The sequence below is a fragment of the Pelmatolapia mariae genome, linkage group LG13 (assembly GCF_036321145.2).
Source record: "Pelmatolapia mariae isolate MD_Pm_ZW linkage group LG13, Pm_UMD_F_2, whole genome shotgun sequence".
Classification (NCBI taxonomy): domain Eukaryota; kingdom Metazoa; phylum Chordata; class Actinopteri; order Cichliformes; family Cichlidae; genus Pelmatolapia; species Pelmatolapia mariae.
In genome coordinates, this window is record NC_086238.1 from 34,439,357 (window position 1) to 34,454,833 (window position 15,477).

Genomic DNA, 15,477 nt, shown 5'->3' on the forward strand with positions numbered 1-15,477 from the left:
AACACAGCAGTAAATTCTGTTCACCATTAAAATGTACAAATGCTAAATATTATCTAAAAGTACCAATAGTTATATTGGAAACTGTATTATTGGTATTAGTGTTAGTATATAGAATTATACAAGATATTGTCTAAAAGTAATCCATACAAGAAATGTTCAGTATTTCATTACAGGCAACTGGTGCTTGTAGCAGAGATAGCTTTCTGTATAAGTCTTGTTTTATATTTCAGTACATTTTTTAGAATTCAGATGAATACAGAGAAACACATTGCCTATTTAGAAGCACCATGTCAGAGGAAGAATCTGGAAGACACTGAACTATAGAGCAAACATGGGTTTAACATTGTGGGTGGCTGTAGCTCCTACTAATCAGAAGGTTGGTGGTTCGATCCTTGTCTGCTCCTGTCAGTTAGCATCCTTGGACAAGATGCTCTCTGATAATCCACTGTAACATATGTGTGAGTCCTCAGTTATACTGATTGACTGGTAAGCAGTTTCACAGTTAAGTGAGACCTGTTTCCTGGTTGTTTTGAAGCAGACATAACATCTGACCTTAAATTAACCAAAGTGTTGAATATCTTTTCATTGTAATTTTAAATGTAAGTACAAATGAGGCAGGGCATCATTAAAAATCATCCTTGGAAAAATATATGACTAGAATGATACCAAAATATTTAGGAGTGACCACATCAACAATCTGATATAATCTGAAAGAATGAATGCAGTGACCGGTCCATTTACCACTCCCTGGTAAGAAAAAAATCTTCAGTTAAGATATTTTTTACCAAATCAATCTGTGGTCTGTTTGGCTACATTGATGTGATGTTGAGGTTTGTCAGCTCTTTTTTGCCCCACTCCTTCTCTTTAACTTTCTCTGTCTGCTTGCTGACTGGCTTCCATCAGTCACCTGAAAATGGGATTTTTTTCCAAGTCCTTGACATTCATATGATAAGTGCACTGATAGGAAGACCTCAATCACTGAGTGGAAAGGGAAATAGCAGCCCTCTGTCTTAGATGGTTCAGCAAAAATACTATCACTGCTACAACAGAAGGGTTTTCTCACACAAAGGCAAACAAAACAACAACTGAAGAAAGTGAGTTACACAGGTTAAAGTATTTAAAAATAGATAGATACACATAGAAAGAATCACCAGGTCACCCTTTTTCTGTTTCTCCAGTGAACTTAACTACATCCATGGCTAAAGTAACCCGCTGGGAGGTGTCTAAGGTAAGACTCAACTGATAAGCCCCTAATGAACCCTCCACTTCCAGAACAGGGGATTGTTCAAACGTTCAGAATTCACCTTTTCTTCATACCAACACACCCAGGGAGAAGTCAGTACTCCAGTACTGCAAGATGTCTAACCTGGCCAAATCTTCATAAATAACAAGTCTTTTAAAAACAGATTTTCTAACTCCTATTGAATAGACATACTGCTCAACTGTACTTAATTTTAACAATTCTAATAATACAGCTATTATTTCTTCATCCCAGACAGTTTTTTTAGAAGTAAAGATGAGAAGGGGTCCATAATATTCTCTATAAGAGAAATTTCTTGCAAGACCCAAAGCTAAAAATAAATACTGAATAGCTGTGATCTTAATTCACCTGGGTGTGTATTTAAAACAATAACAATTCTGTTGTGGAAATCACTGCATTAGCTCAGGTGTCCTTGTTTGAAAACCAACTGCAAATTAAAATCTTTGCCGTCTTGTATAGGCCTACCATGTTTAGGGTGAATTGGACTGAAATGTGAAATTCTTTGTAGATATCATTTGGGTGGTGTACCCTGGGTTAAATAGGTGTGTAAAAACTGAATAATACAGGTTCTGAAACAGGACGTGGTGCTGTCCAAATCGCTGTTTTATTTGTATATGCTTTCATATTTATAGATATTAAAAGCAAATGTGGTTGGTTATGGCGTTCCATGTATGCCTTCCTTCTAGCATCTTGCACCCTGCTGTTATGTGCTGGATTGTTTCTGGGGCATCTTTACACAGCCTGCACCTGGGGTCTTGCCTGGTGTGATAGACCCCAGGCTCTATGGATCTTGTACTCAGAGCTTGTTCTTGTGCTGCCATGATTAGTGCCTCTGTGCTGTCTTTCAGTCCAGCTTTGTCCAGCCTGGTAGGATTTCTGGTTTCAGCCACCTCCGCTATCTGCCGGTGGTACATATCATGTAGGGGCCTGTCCTTCCATGATGCTTCCTCCTCTTCCTCCTCTTACTTGGGGTTCTGCTGCCTGAGGTATTCAGTACACGGTTGGTTGGAGCCATCTTACTGACGTATTTGTGGATGTTTGTTGCCTCATTCTGGATATTGGTGCTGACACTCACCAGTCCCCGGCCTCCTTCCTTCCGCTTAGCATACAGCTTCGAGGTGCTGGACTTGGGGTCAAACCCTCCATGCATGGTCAGGAGCTTCCTGGTCTTGATGTCAGTGGCTTCTATCTCCTCCTTTGGCCAGCTTATTACCCCAGCAGGGTACCTGATCACAGGCAGGGCGTAGGTGTTGATGGCCCGGATCTTGTTCTTACCATTCAGCTGACTCCTCAGGACTTGCCTGACCCTCTGCAGGTGGTGGTTGCAGCTTTTCTAGTGACCTCTTCATGGTTCCCATTTGCCTGTGGGATCCCCAGGTACTTGTAGCTGTCCTCTAGCTCATTAACATCACTTAAACAGTCTGATTATAAAACAAAAAACACATGTGAACAGATATCACTGAAAATAAACAAACTAAAGATGACTTTGTACACACAATTTACACTTAAACAGCAGAAGATAGATGCTATCTTACCCTTTCAAAATGACTGCAATGCACTTTTCTGCCATCTTTCTGAGATAACTGCACAGATTTTCCCAGGAAAGGCGATGGTATGAGATCTCATGTAACTTCATGATATTACAAGAGCATCTCCCCGTTAGACACATGACCACAGTCTGGTTACATTGTACCATGTTATATCAACATGACTGAATCTAACAAATCATATATATATAAATACATATGACATCACATGACCATACCAGTAAAAAATATAAGTCCATACATAGTAAGTGGTGATACCAATATTTAAAAAATTACACAAGCTAGTGTGGGAATACAACTGGCTTGTTGAAATAAACCCAAAATGGGTCCTGCCCACAGACACCAACAACAACAAACAGAAAGAAAACCGATTAAGTCAGCCAGGGAGTGACAGAGGCATTGCAAAACCTTGACGCTTTCTTTTTCAGCTATTCTGTGGTAGATTTGCTGCTGTGCTTGCTCGTTGTCCTGTTACAATTTTGTCCATGTGGCCTCTGTGCATTATCAAATGTGGCCAATTTGCTCTCATATGTCCAAAGGATATATCAAAAGCCGTGGAGTTTGGGTGCTTCTAGACCTGTCTGCTGCTTTTGACACTGTGGACCATAAGATCCTTCTATCCCATCTAGAACATAAAGACAGACTCAAAGGCACAGTTCTGACTTGGTTTAAATCATATCAACAACTAGAAGTTTCTCTTTACATGTGGGAGATTGTTCTTCTATAACAGCACCTCTCACTTGTGGAGTGCCTCCAGGGCACATTCTGGGCCCACTTCTTTTTTCATTGTATATGGGGTGTGTCTTTGAAAAACACAGCTGTCACGGTCCTGGGTCTGGGGACCCTGTCTTTATGTGTCTTCTGATTTACGGGTATTCTTTGTTTTAGTGTTTGTCATGGTTTAGTCATTTGTATTTAGCTTCCTTAGTTCTTTTCAGATTATATGTGTTTTATGTGTCATGTCGAGTTAGTTATGTTCTCATGGCTATTCTTCCCCAGTCCCAGTGTTGGGTCCATGTCTCAGTGTGTGTCTCTGGTTTCCTGTTTTATTTTGATAGTCTTTGTCCTGTGTTCAGTGTATTTAGTTTTGGTTTCCCTTTGTCTCTTAATGTCAGATTTGCCCCAGCTGTGTTCCCACCTGTTCCCCATTCTCTCATTACCTTGCTTGTGTATTTAAGTCCCCACTTAATATATATCACTTTATTTCCTCTCTTTATTTATATGAAAGAAACTATAATGTGGTGGGGCTTGTTTATTTCTTGTTTATTTTTTGTGTTTGTTTGTTTTATTTTGCTTTACTTTTGCTTCATATGTTGTTTGTTTAATTGAAGACTAAAAGAAAATGAAATGAATGAGAGGTAAAACTTGAGGGGTAGGGACAGGTAAGTGTATACTTCTGCCTACTCATTTTCAAACAAAAAAAATGGAATGATATTTTGTAATGATTGTGAATGTACATGTTTGAAATAAAAATGAACTCAACTTAACTCTTTCCCTCTTTGGAGTGGCATTCTCCATGTCTATAAACACTGTTGCTGAGATAATGTGTTTATTGCTATTCATTTATCATATTTTCTTTCCATTTTATTCTATTTTAATTTGAAGTATTTTGTTTAATTTTCTAAAAATTTAGTGTAATCTTTCTTGGGGCTGTATACTTTTGATGTACAGCACTTTGGTCACCTCTGTTTTAAATTTGCTATATAAATAAACTTGGTACTATTCCACAAGTCTTGGTTTGCTTAGCTGCAATTTTGCAAGCCTAAGCCATGCTGCCATGTTTGTTCTGCCTTGTTTTGGTGTGTGTGTGTGTGTGTGTGCGTGTGTGCGTGCGTGTGTGTGTGTGCGTGCGTGCGTGCATGTGTTGGGGGGCATGGGGGGGCTGTTTGTTTGGAGAGAAGAAACTTGATCTCAGCAGCCCTTCCAAAGACCCATGGGCAAGGGAATTTTTGTTTAGACTTTAACATTTAACATGTATGTCTTTTGTCCTGTCTTCCTCCTCTCACTCCTAAAAGGTTTCAGCTGCTGCCCCTTCCTGAGTTTATTCCTATTGGAGGGGAGTTTTTCCTTCCCACTGTTGCCAAGTGCTTGCTCTAAGAGGTCCCTCTGATTGTAGGGGTTTTCTCTAGTATTATTGTAGGGTCTTTACTTTATAATATAAGAGATAAGATAAGATAAGACTTTGTTAATCCCACGACGGGGAAATTTTTGCATTACCTCAGCTCAGGTACAGATATCAGAAGGAAAATACAAAAAATACAAATAAAATACAAAAAAAAAATAAGTAAGATAATACACTATATACAATGGTAGCATACACAGTATGTGATTATGGATATGGTTGTGGAAATATGCAAGACATAAACTATATAGCTTAACATAACTATTCTACCACTACTAGTCCAATGTATAGACGTGTACACACACACACAGGTATACACTAAATATACATATGTATACATATACATACATATATACCTGCACACATCCATACACATAGCATACACATCTGGCTAGAAGGAGACATCTTTTTAGGGGCAGGGATAGCTCGGTAGGTGGAGTGGTCGCCCCCATAATCGGAAGGTCGTAGGTGCGAATCCACTGTACCGTCCCTGCACACTGCTCCCCGTGCGCCTGCTTACTGGCTGCCCACTGCTTCACTGAGTGAATGGGTCAAATGCAGAGAGAGTAATTTCCCCACGGGGATCAGTAAAGTATACATTATTATTATTACAGAAGGTCCATTATGCATGAAGTGGTGACCGTGGATGTCCGCAATGTCCAGTGACTTATGACATTGTGATTGAGGAGTTATAGAGTCTAACTGCTGTTGGGATGAATGATTTGCGAAAGCGCTCCTTCCTGCAGCAAGGGTGCCTCTTGAGCTTGATATAAAGCCTCTTGAGGCAAATGTTGTTATGATATGGTGTTATATGAGTGAAACTGAACTGAATCCAACCTGTTAACTGGGGTCTGTAGAGTCTAAGATTTAGCAAATGCAGTTTTGCAATTTCTCTGAGCAGAATTTTGCATTGACCTTGGGGTGAATTTGCTTTAGCTTTCACTACTGGGAAGCTTTTGGCAATTTGTTAAACCATACAGGTCTTTGATACCAGTTGTTTGCTGGATCATTTTTTTTAATATGACACATGTGAACATGTGATTTCTGATCAGGTTATTTTAATTTTGGTCTTTGCATGGGCATTACTTAGTTAGGGTCACAACCCAAGATAAGGGTCTGTGTAACTTTGAAGCTAATAATATTCCAAGCTTCCTCCACTTCCTCCTTATCATACCCATTTTCAAGGGGCTGAAGAATAAAGCTGTTGTGGAATTCCCAAAAGCTGCAATTTTCTAATGGTGACTTATGGCTGTCTTCAGAGGACAGACAGTCCCAAAAGATTCCTGTGTTGTATTTTTTGTCTCTATTGGTAATTTCTCCCTTCATAATTAAATAGGGTTGATTTTTTTTTAAATAACACAGGCATTCACACTTTATTAAAGAAGGTACAGAAATGCCTGCTTTGATGGCTCCACCAATCCACCAGTCTGCAGGGGCCATGAAACTGTGCTCTCTAAATATTTATGTATTTATTTATTATGACTGTAAACGTCATAAACACTAAACTAGAAAAATTAAGACAAACACACACACAAAAGAAGCATAAAAAGAGTGTAAGACTCTAGAAAATAGGGATTCAGGTGTCATCTAAGGTTTTATGTTTTATTTTTTTAACTGAGAAACCTTATTAAAAAATCAGATCAGAAGACATGACACAAGTTAAGTATTCGGGGCAGTGTTCAAACAAATGTGTAAAAATAGTTTGGCTCTACAATGTTCTGTGGTAGCCTTTTCTACAGGCAATAGAAGCCGTTGAAAACAGTTACAGTTTTCAACTTCAGTTAACGGTGATTATTCTGCTTATGCTGCTTAAAGAGCCAAGAAATCAAAACCTCTTTCCATTTTAGTCAAGTTTTTTTTTCAGACTCCATGAGGCCCTTTGGGCTGAAATGACAACGGCGGCTTGATAATTTAGTTTAGTGTTGGAGCCTCTCAGCGACATATTAGCAGTTTAATCACACACTCAGTTTTCTATAGCTGATTTTTTTCCAGTAGAAAGTTCAGAGTTTAGAGCTAAAACGCTCATTCATGTTTGGAGCCATAAACTCACATTTTGTAATAAATACAATTATTTCTGAAAATCACTTTAGTTCAAGGAAATGTATTTCCAAAAAACAGCAGCTGTGTTTTAGTGCAGTATTCCGTTTTAAAGCTGCTTTGCATGAAGAGATAAAACTTCCAAAACTGATTTTCTTGAAACCACGCTTGGAGTTAAGTTCAGTCTTGCGTTGTATTAGTGAGTTACTGCATTTGATCCTTGTGATTTAGCAGCCTTTCCCCTAATGTTCATTATTGGTCCCGTTTTAAACGAAGACCTGCACTTTAGTGTGCAGAAACGCTGCTAGGCATTAAAATTTGATGTCGACCCACTGGCCAGTGAAAACTCTTTAAAGGTATCAGATAGTAATCCCCACGTTAAGTAATTAAGTCCCAGTGGCTTTTAGAGGGAGAGAAAATCAATAAACTGTGCGGTTTAATTTTTCATTCACTTGACGAGGAGTTTCTATAGTTGTGTCTTGAAATAAGCAAAATATAAAGTTACTATATTAATTTTAATATTGCTTTGATCTACGATCCAGGATTGAATAAATGTAGAACTGTTTGTTCTGGTAAGCTGCGATAAATATCGTCCTATTTTAAATCCGCGCGTAGTCATTGATCATTTCCAGAATCGTTAATATTTAAAATAAATGTCGAAAAACAACACGCTATTTGTGTGTATTAACTTCAATTTTGAAATTTATGTTAGTTTTATTGTCTGCGGGGAAAACATTCCAGCAGCACCGTGTGCAGTTCTGTTTCGGTTAAACGACGGTGTTTGTGTCCCATCATCCCTCTAAACATGAATTAATGATGTCGATGCAACAACAAAGGAGCAGCGTACCATTCATTTATTTCAGTGATTCATATTTGAGCCCATTAGACCAAACTATTAAGGTTCCCAATTTTTGCAGCATAGATTAAAAATTGACTGCGGTCTGTTCTTTGAACTGGGGCCATCTCTTTGGTTGCCTTTTACAGTGAGTTCAGTTCACGGACCCGCTTCAGCCCTCAGACCATCGGCCGATCACGGAATTTAACTGTAACGGGGTTTTTTTCATCCATTTTTTCTCTACCTCATCCACAGAACACTGTCAGCGGGGTCTATAAACACTGTTGCTGAGATAAATGTTTGAAATGTTTAAAAAAAACGAAGAATGTGTAAATGCTACTCAAATTCCCTTAAGCAAAAAAAAAAAAATGTCGTTTTTGTTTTTTCATTCATATTTCTACAGTTTCTCTTAGCGCAGCTGGGAGAAAATGACCCAAACCGAATTTGCAATCTTTTCACTGCGGGAATTCACACCAGCACTAGAACAAATGAAAACAGTACTGAATTTAACGTCAGAGAATGAAGAAAGAAGCACAAACGGTTTGTTTCAGGTTGTGAAGCTAAATATTCGGCTGAAGGCCTGAAGGCCCGCACAGTAAATGTCCAAAAAAAGTGCCAAAAGCATAAACATCTTCAATTGTTTCCAACTGATCGTGTGCGGCTGTTAATTTGTGTTTTAGAGCGCTGTAGCCTATTTAACCAGTTGAGCTCGCAGGCCTGAAACTGGATCTTCATCTCTGTCTAATCTCTGGCAGTTTGACTGGTGTCCTCGTGCGCTGGGAGGGGAGTATGGGATGTGGGGGTGTTGGGGTTCTCCTGCAGACGCATACAGAAAGACGCATGCACTAGAACTACCGGAGCTCGCGTGAGCACAAACAGTAGAGTTCAGGAAGTGGCGCGTGAAGCAGCCTAAATTCCTCGCGCAGGAGCGGGGGCTCGCGGCGGCTCGTGGAGGCCATGGATCACATAGGGATACTGGGGGCGCACCTGCAGCAGCACGCGCAAGTGGAGTCCATCAGTTTCGGCATCGATCAGATCCTCAGCAACGTGGAGCAAAGCTGCATGTTAGGCACGAGGATGCACGAGCCGGACTACGGACACCTGGCCTACAACAGCGGCGCGAGCGGCGGCGTGAATGGAGGTTTCACGTGCAACAACAGCGGATATAACGGCACCGGCAGCGCGTGCGGGATGTCTTCCCTCGGCAGTGCTTATCAAATGAGTATGGGCGTGAATATGAACAGTGCTAACGTCAACTCCGCCGGGGTCATCCGTGTCCCCGCTCACCGGCCTCTGAGCGCCGGGAACTCTTCCATGCCTGCGATGAGCGGGACCATCAACAACCTGACAGCGCTCACGTTCCCATGGATGGAGAGCAATCGACGCTACACTAAAGACAGATTCACAGGTATCCACTTATTATTATTATTAGAATTAGAAGTAGTATTCATTGGTCCTTCCTATAATTAAAATGTAAATGTACCTGGCAGACTGTTTTGCGGTTTCTCGTCTCTCTTCATTTTGTAGCCCGATTATTCATTGTTTAAAATTTAAAAAAAGAATAATATGAGTGTGTGTGTGGGAGAGAGAGAGAGAGGATAAAATAGCAATACTAAACGTTAGTTTAAACTCGCGGTACTTTTTAATTAAAAGCAAATGTCCCCTTACAATAAAACGGGGGGAAAAGAGAAGAATCAGTTATTCTCAGCAGTAATTTGTACATAGACAGAAATCCGGGTGACTGTTGAAAACCTGTGGCTGCCTCTCTGTGTTTATGGAGCCGCTCCGCCGGCCCGGAATTTTAGACCTCTGTTTAGTAACTGCACCGTGTTTCTAATATAAAACTATTGGTTTTAAATTTTAAAAATATAATTTTGTTTATAACTAAATATGTGGCTGATTTACCGTAAGGCAATGTGGATATGATAAGTGGTTTGATCATGGTTTTTAACCAATTCAATCCCTGAATTAATATATATATATATATATATATATATATATATATATATATATATATATATATATATATATATATATATAATTTAAAAAAATGATTTCTGCATTATATTAAAAAAATTATTGATATGTGTGATATTTGTAATAGTTTTATTTATTTTTACGGAGCTGCTTTTTCTCCTGCTACGCTGCTGGTGCGCTCTCGGTTTCTTTTTGCCCTGCATATCCTGCTTCCCTGTCCTGTCTCATCCTGTCCTTTCCTTTCTCGTCCTTCTGCCCTTCTCTCCTGTTTAGTGTCCCTCTCACCCCTCACTGTAACACGTCGTGTAGGTCACCCTTATCAGAACCGGACACCGCCGAAAAAGAAAAAGCCCCGGACGTCCTTCACCCGCTTGCAGATCTGTGAGCTGGAGAAACGCTTTCACCGGCAGAAGTACCTGGCGTCGGCTGAACGTGCTGCGCTGGCCAAAGCACTGAAGATGACCGACGCACAAGTCAAAACCTGGTTCCAAAACAGACGCACCAAGTGGAGGTGAAGTTACCAGTATATACGCGTTTGTACAAAATCTACCGAACATGCGCTGAACAGGCATTCTTTATCAAAGACTGCGTGTCTATTTGATTCCTAGGGGATGTCAGGAAAACCATCTGTGTTTTTTAAAGGTCTCGTTGGATCCAGATACTTCACCATGAGTTTCCCTTTTGTGACGTTATCGTGTTGTGTTCTTATTTGCACATTTACCTTAAATCCTCATAGAGGCCACGTAGAGGCTGTGTAGCTTAATTTCATTGCAGGATTGTGGTGAAGTGCCTGACAGAAAACTTCCTCCCAATTTGACAAGGCCATTGAACAAATTAATTAAAATGAAATTAGCCTACTAATAGCTACTGGCATGTATATAGCTCAACTTGGAGACACTGAAACAGGCACTCTGTGAAGATTTCCGGTTCTGTGACTATTAAAATATGGTAATATTGTAGAACACTTCTCTGTCTGTAGAAATCTTTTTTTGTCCTAGAAATAATCATTTTCTGTGTCACAGAAAAGCTCAGGAAAGGCTTTTAATACCACTTTCCCATTTCTACATTTTTAAGAGCAAATTCAGCAACAGAAAACATTTTCATAATAATAACTATTAAAGATCAAACATCACTGATATTTGAAAGAAACTGTTTGCATTAGCCTATTTTAGTTAGACATTTGAGCTACATGAAAACATATAGCCTGACTCGCCAAATTCTCTGTGTGTCTCCCAAAACAAACTGATGTAGCCTAATTCTGATCCACCGGAGTGTCACAGCTCGTGCTTGTACATTGTGCTGAATCTGTGCTCGATTTCATGTCACTCTGTTGTTGATACAGACGGCAAACGGCGGAAGAGCGGGAGGCTGAGCGGCAGCAGGCCAATCGGATCCTCATGCAGCTGCAGCAGGAGGCCTTCCAGAAGACGATCAACCAACCCGTGACCCCGGACCCGCTGTGCCTACAGAACAGCTCTCTATTTGCCCTGCAGAGCCTGCAGCCATGGAACGAGAATACCGCAAAGATAAGCAGCGTAACTGCCTGCGAGTAGAATCAGCACAAACCATCCAGCAGGGTGTCCGAGAGACTGCTTAATAGCAGAGAAGCTGGCTAAAGCTTACATGCAAGGTCATGTCCCTGTTCTTGTTGTCACCCATCTACTGTCAGATAGACATTGAAGCGTCATCAGACAGAGTCCCCCAGCACTACTCGCTCTTAATGGGGATCACAGTCTGAGGTGGATCCTTCAGTGGTCTGGAGTGAATCCAGCCCTGCAGACACCAAGGTTTAATCTTTGGGAATAATTTGGAGGAGTACTGATGGACAGTGTGACAGAGTGGCATCGAAGAGTTGTTGTAGCTACTGTAATTTCCTAAAAGAGACTAAATGATTAATGGCTAAATAACGTATTTTCATATGGGGTCTCTTACAAAAAGAATATGCTTCTGCAATCAGTGTCTATCCAGCCCCTCACAGCAGTTTGTGATGTAACTGCGACTTTTAATCTGTTGACTTGTGTTGCTGGACACAAGTTTTCACCTTTTTGTGTTCCATATTATCCTACACTATGTCATGCATACGAAATGAATTTTGGCTTACTGCAGCATAAAAGAGCACTTATTTTATCACCTGAGATGAATAACAGCGAGAGTGAAAAGAGTAAACCTGTGTGTTTCACCCCGTCTTACTGTAGCTAGGCTATATATCGTCAAAAATCATCCCATTAATGGGGGAACAAATACCATGGCACTTTACAAGTACGTTTAACAAAAAACATACTTTTCACCACAGTTTAGCTCATATTACATTTTCTTTTCTCTTATTTTTGTAAAAGGGTTTTACAGACTGTATTTTCACCACTGTAAAGCAAAGGATCTTAGACCTGACACCAAAAAACAATGACAAAAAGCTGTCATGTGTTCATTTTTTGCCCACTGTGTGTGTGTGTGTGTGTGTGTGTGTGTGTGTGTGTGTGTGTGTGTGTGTGTGTGTGTGTGTGTGTGTGTGTGTGTGTCTGTGATATGCTTCTTCATACACAGGAGACAGTTACATATTTTGAACACTGACACATATTTTCTTTCTGTGTAACATTGCATTTAGCGTGAATGTCTCTTGAGCCTCATCTTGAGAATGATTATTGAAGCAGCTGATTGGAGAAATAATTAATAACAAGTACGTTCATTAAAAAATAATTTAGAATGAAGGAGCTCGAAAACCTCCCCACTTTATGCCGTAGTTTTCCCTGTGTGACACGCTAATGGCTGAAGTGAAAAAATAATGAATTTCTTCAGATACTATGATTGTGTTATGTTCTGTAATTTAAGTAGATCGACTTCTCTTCGCGGGCTATCGTTAAAGTATCTCACTGTTTATCAGTCAGTTCTCACAGCGCTTCCAGATACAAATCAGGGGTTTGAATTCTGTTTTGCTAATTTGTTTTGTCAGACAGATATAGTTCTTCTCATACATTTGTGTATAAACAAAAACATAAATGTGGATATTTTTCTGCTTTTTTTCACTGATGCCAACAGACTGCAGAAGCATGTTTGTGTGTGTATACATGTGTGATGTGACATTTGCCAGGACTGGTTTCTGAAAGGCTGAAGGAGAATTTCATCATCCACTCAGAAATATCAGTGCTGAGCCGCTGAAGCTGATCCACACTGGTGCCTCCTGGAATTCCTTTCCCCCGACACACACACACACACACACACACACACACACACACACACACACACACACAAACCCCAGAACAAGGCAGATTAAATCATAATGTTGGGGGCTGTGATACTTATACATTAATAAACACATCCCAATCTTATGTTTAAGAAAGACAACGAGGCAGCTAAAGAATCCGCTGCACATCCAGGATCACAGCAAAAAGTCCTGCTGGTCAGGCCAGAATAAATGCCCTGAGTAAGATAATGATGATGTGAGTTTCATGTGTTGCCTCCGAGCTCACCCTAGAGTCCTCCTTGCACTGAGTGAGCTCTATCTTAAATGAGGAACAACACAGAGAAATGTGCCTAGATCAAAGTGAGCTGAGCAGTACCAGACAGTGGAAATGTGGCTTTAGAGTAATCTACATATAAATCAAGATTATCTCCTGACCAGTTTTAGTACTTCTGAACAAAAGTCATTATCAGGGGTTAAAGTGGGCAACGGCTTTCTGGCACCTTCAGTTAACGAGCAATTAATTGTGTGTGTGTGTGTGTGTGTGTGTGTGTGTGTGTGTGTGTGTGTGTGTGTGTGTGTGTGTGTGTGTGTGTGTGTGTGTGTGTGTGTGTGTGTGCGCTGCAGCCTGGTTTGCTTCCAGTGATGTCATTGACATACTTACTCAAAAATAAAAAAATAATGGTGTTGCACGGCCCGCTGCATCATACACTCTGAAACGATTCTTTGCAACAGTTGAATCCTGTGGAGATGAGCAATTTTAAAAAGCTCTAGAAGGAGAGGGTAAGAGGGCCTTTACATAATCGGTTGTTTATCAGCTGTCCCATTTAAGCTGATGCTGTGGCCAGTGTCTCTATAAACTGGACTCATATGAGACTGAGGTATATACTGGGTGTGTGATTTTGCTTTCTCTCACTTGATTCAGGTGCCCAACACTTTTTTGTCCTGTGAAAACAGCTGACTCCACTCGTCAACTGGCAGTACAAGAGCAGAGGGAGTTTCTAGATCTTCATCTGGGCAGCTGAACACTCCAGGCACACAGTGCTGTACAACAGTTAGAGGGCGAAGTTCCAAAACGAAACTGCATTTTAAGTGACTGTTAATTATAATGTTATATCATTACATTATCATTCTGCATGCTTTAATGTCAAAGAATTATTTTACAGCTACTGCTTGAAATAAAGTTCAAGTATTTTAATTGCAACTCGTGTTTGAAATTTTATATTTTCATGATATACCAATACTAGGGCCATAGTGTGTGTGTGTGTGGGGGGGGGGGAAGAGATATTATATGAAAATGTTAATTTTGAAGAGATGATGACTGCCATTCACTTAACCAGGTGGCATTATTTTATTGGCTGGTTGTTTATGATTCACTGTGTAAAGTTTTTATTCTAATAACTTTTGCTGACACATTAATTTGACAGCAAAGGTTATTCCATCTAAAATTTGGTGCATTGGAAGTATAAAGTAGAATAACATGAAATTACTCATCAATTTAACTCACAGGTAAATGCGGAGGGTGCACATGATAGAAAGAAAAAATATGGCATGCATATGTTTATTATTATTGTCATTATTATTATTGCTGTTGTTTTGTATTGCTGTATTTAATATTTAGTTTCTACTATGGCTTGACTAAAATGTTTATGACAGTCATTTTGATCAATATTAAGATCACGGTTATTCGCTCATTTTGCTGACAAAATGTTTTTGTTACGCTTAAAATTAACACTACTCTCACATCAGTGTAAATCCAAAGCATATTTTAGAATAACATAAAGATCAATTGAAATAAAAAATTCCACTAAAACCGAACACAAAACGAAAGCAACACACTTTTCTTTTATCACTGTTTAGATCGGGACTATTTGTCATGATTATTTCTTAAGTTTAATGGGGAAAATACTTTTGTTGCACGTAAAAATAACACTCCATTCATTGTACCTGTATGATGTAAATAAAACATATAGAAAAGTCCTCCACAGCTGTGAGATCACGCTCCACGTCCCCTGCGTTTGTGTACAGTTCAGGTGTTGCAGGAGATCGTGTATCTTACTGTGAACATTTTCCCTAAGCCTTCCATCCTCGGTGGGTTTATCGGACAAATTTGGAAAAACTGTTTGACTTAAATGGGATGCAGCTGTGTAGTGACCCCGTGTTTTCCGTCCATACTAGTGAGCTGTGATTTTCACACGCAGGCAGCGCTGAGCGCTGATTCAGGGAGCGCCTGCTCTGCTTTCCTTTGCATTCTGTTAGCAAAGCGCGCATTTTTGTATTGCTTGATCTCATTAATTTAACTGGAAATTAAAACTGCGAACTAGATTAAAATTCGATGAATTGCACAACCCTATTTTCTACATGTGAAGCTGTATTTTAATGAAATAATCAACGTAGAAACCGACGAGTCAATATCAAAACGGATATTTAGCCTTTGATCTCCCCCTGCTGGCTGCATGCAGCACTGCACTGGCTCGCCGATCACTTTTCGTCGCTAGGTGATGATGAAAATTGCGTAAATGT

General features: G+C 39.9%; 1 protein-coding gene across 1 annotated transcript; it reads left to right on the plus strand.

Annotated features, from left to right (window-relative positions):
* The first annotated feature begins 8,759 nt into the window (after positions 1-8,759).
* On the plus strand, positions 8,760-11,332 carry tlx1 (T cell leukemia homeobox 1). The gene is made up of 3 exons (XM_063491914.1): positions 8,760-9,210; positions 10,053-10,290; positions 11,122-11,332. The coding sequence occupies exons 1-3, from the start codon at positions 8,760-8,762 to the stop codon at positions 11,330-11,332; spliced, it is 900 nt and encodes a 299-aa protein (XP_063347984.1).
* The last annotated feature ends 4,145 nt before the right edge of the window (positions 11,333-15,477 follow it).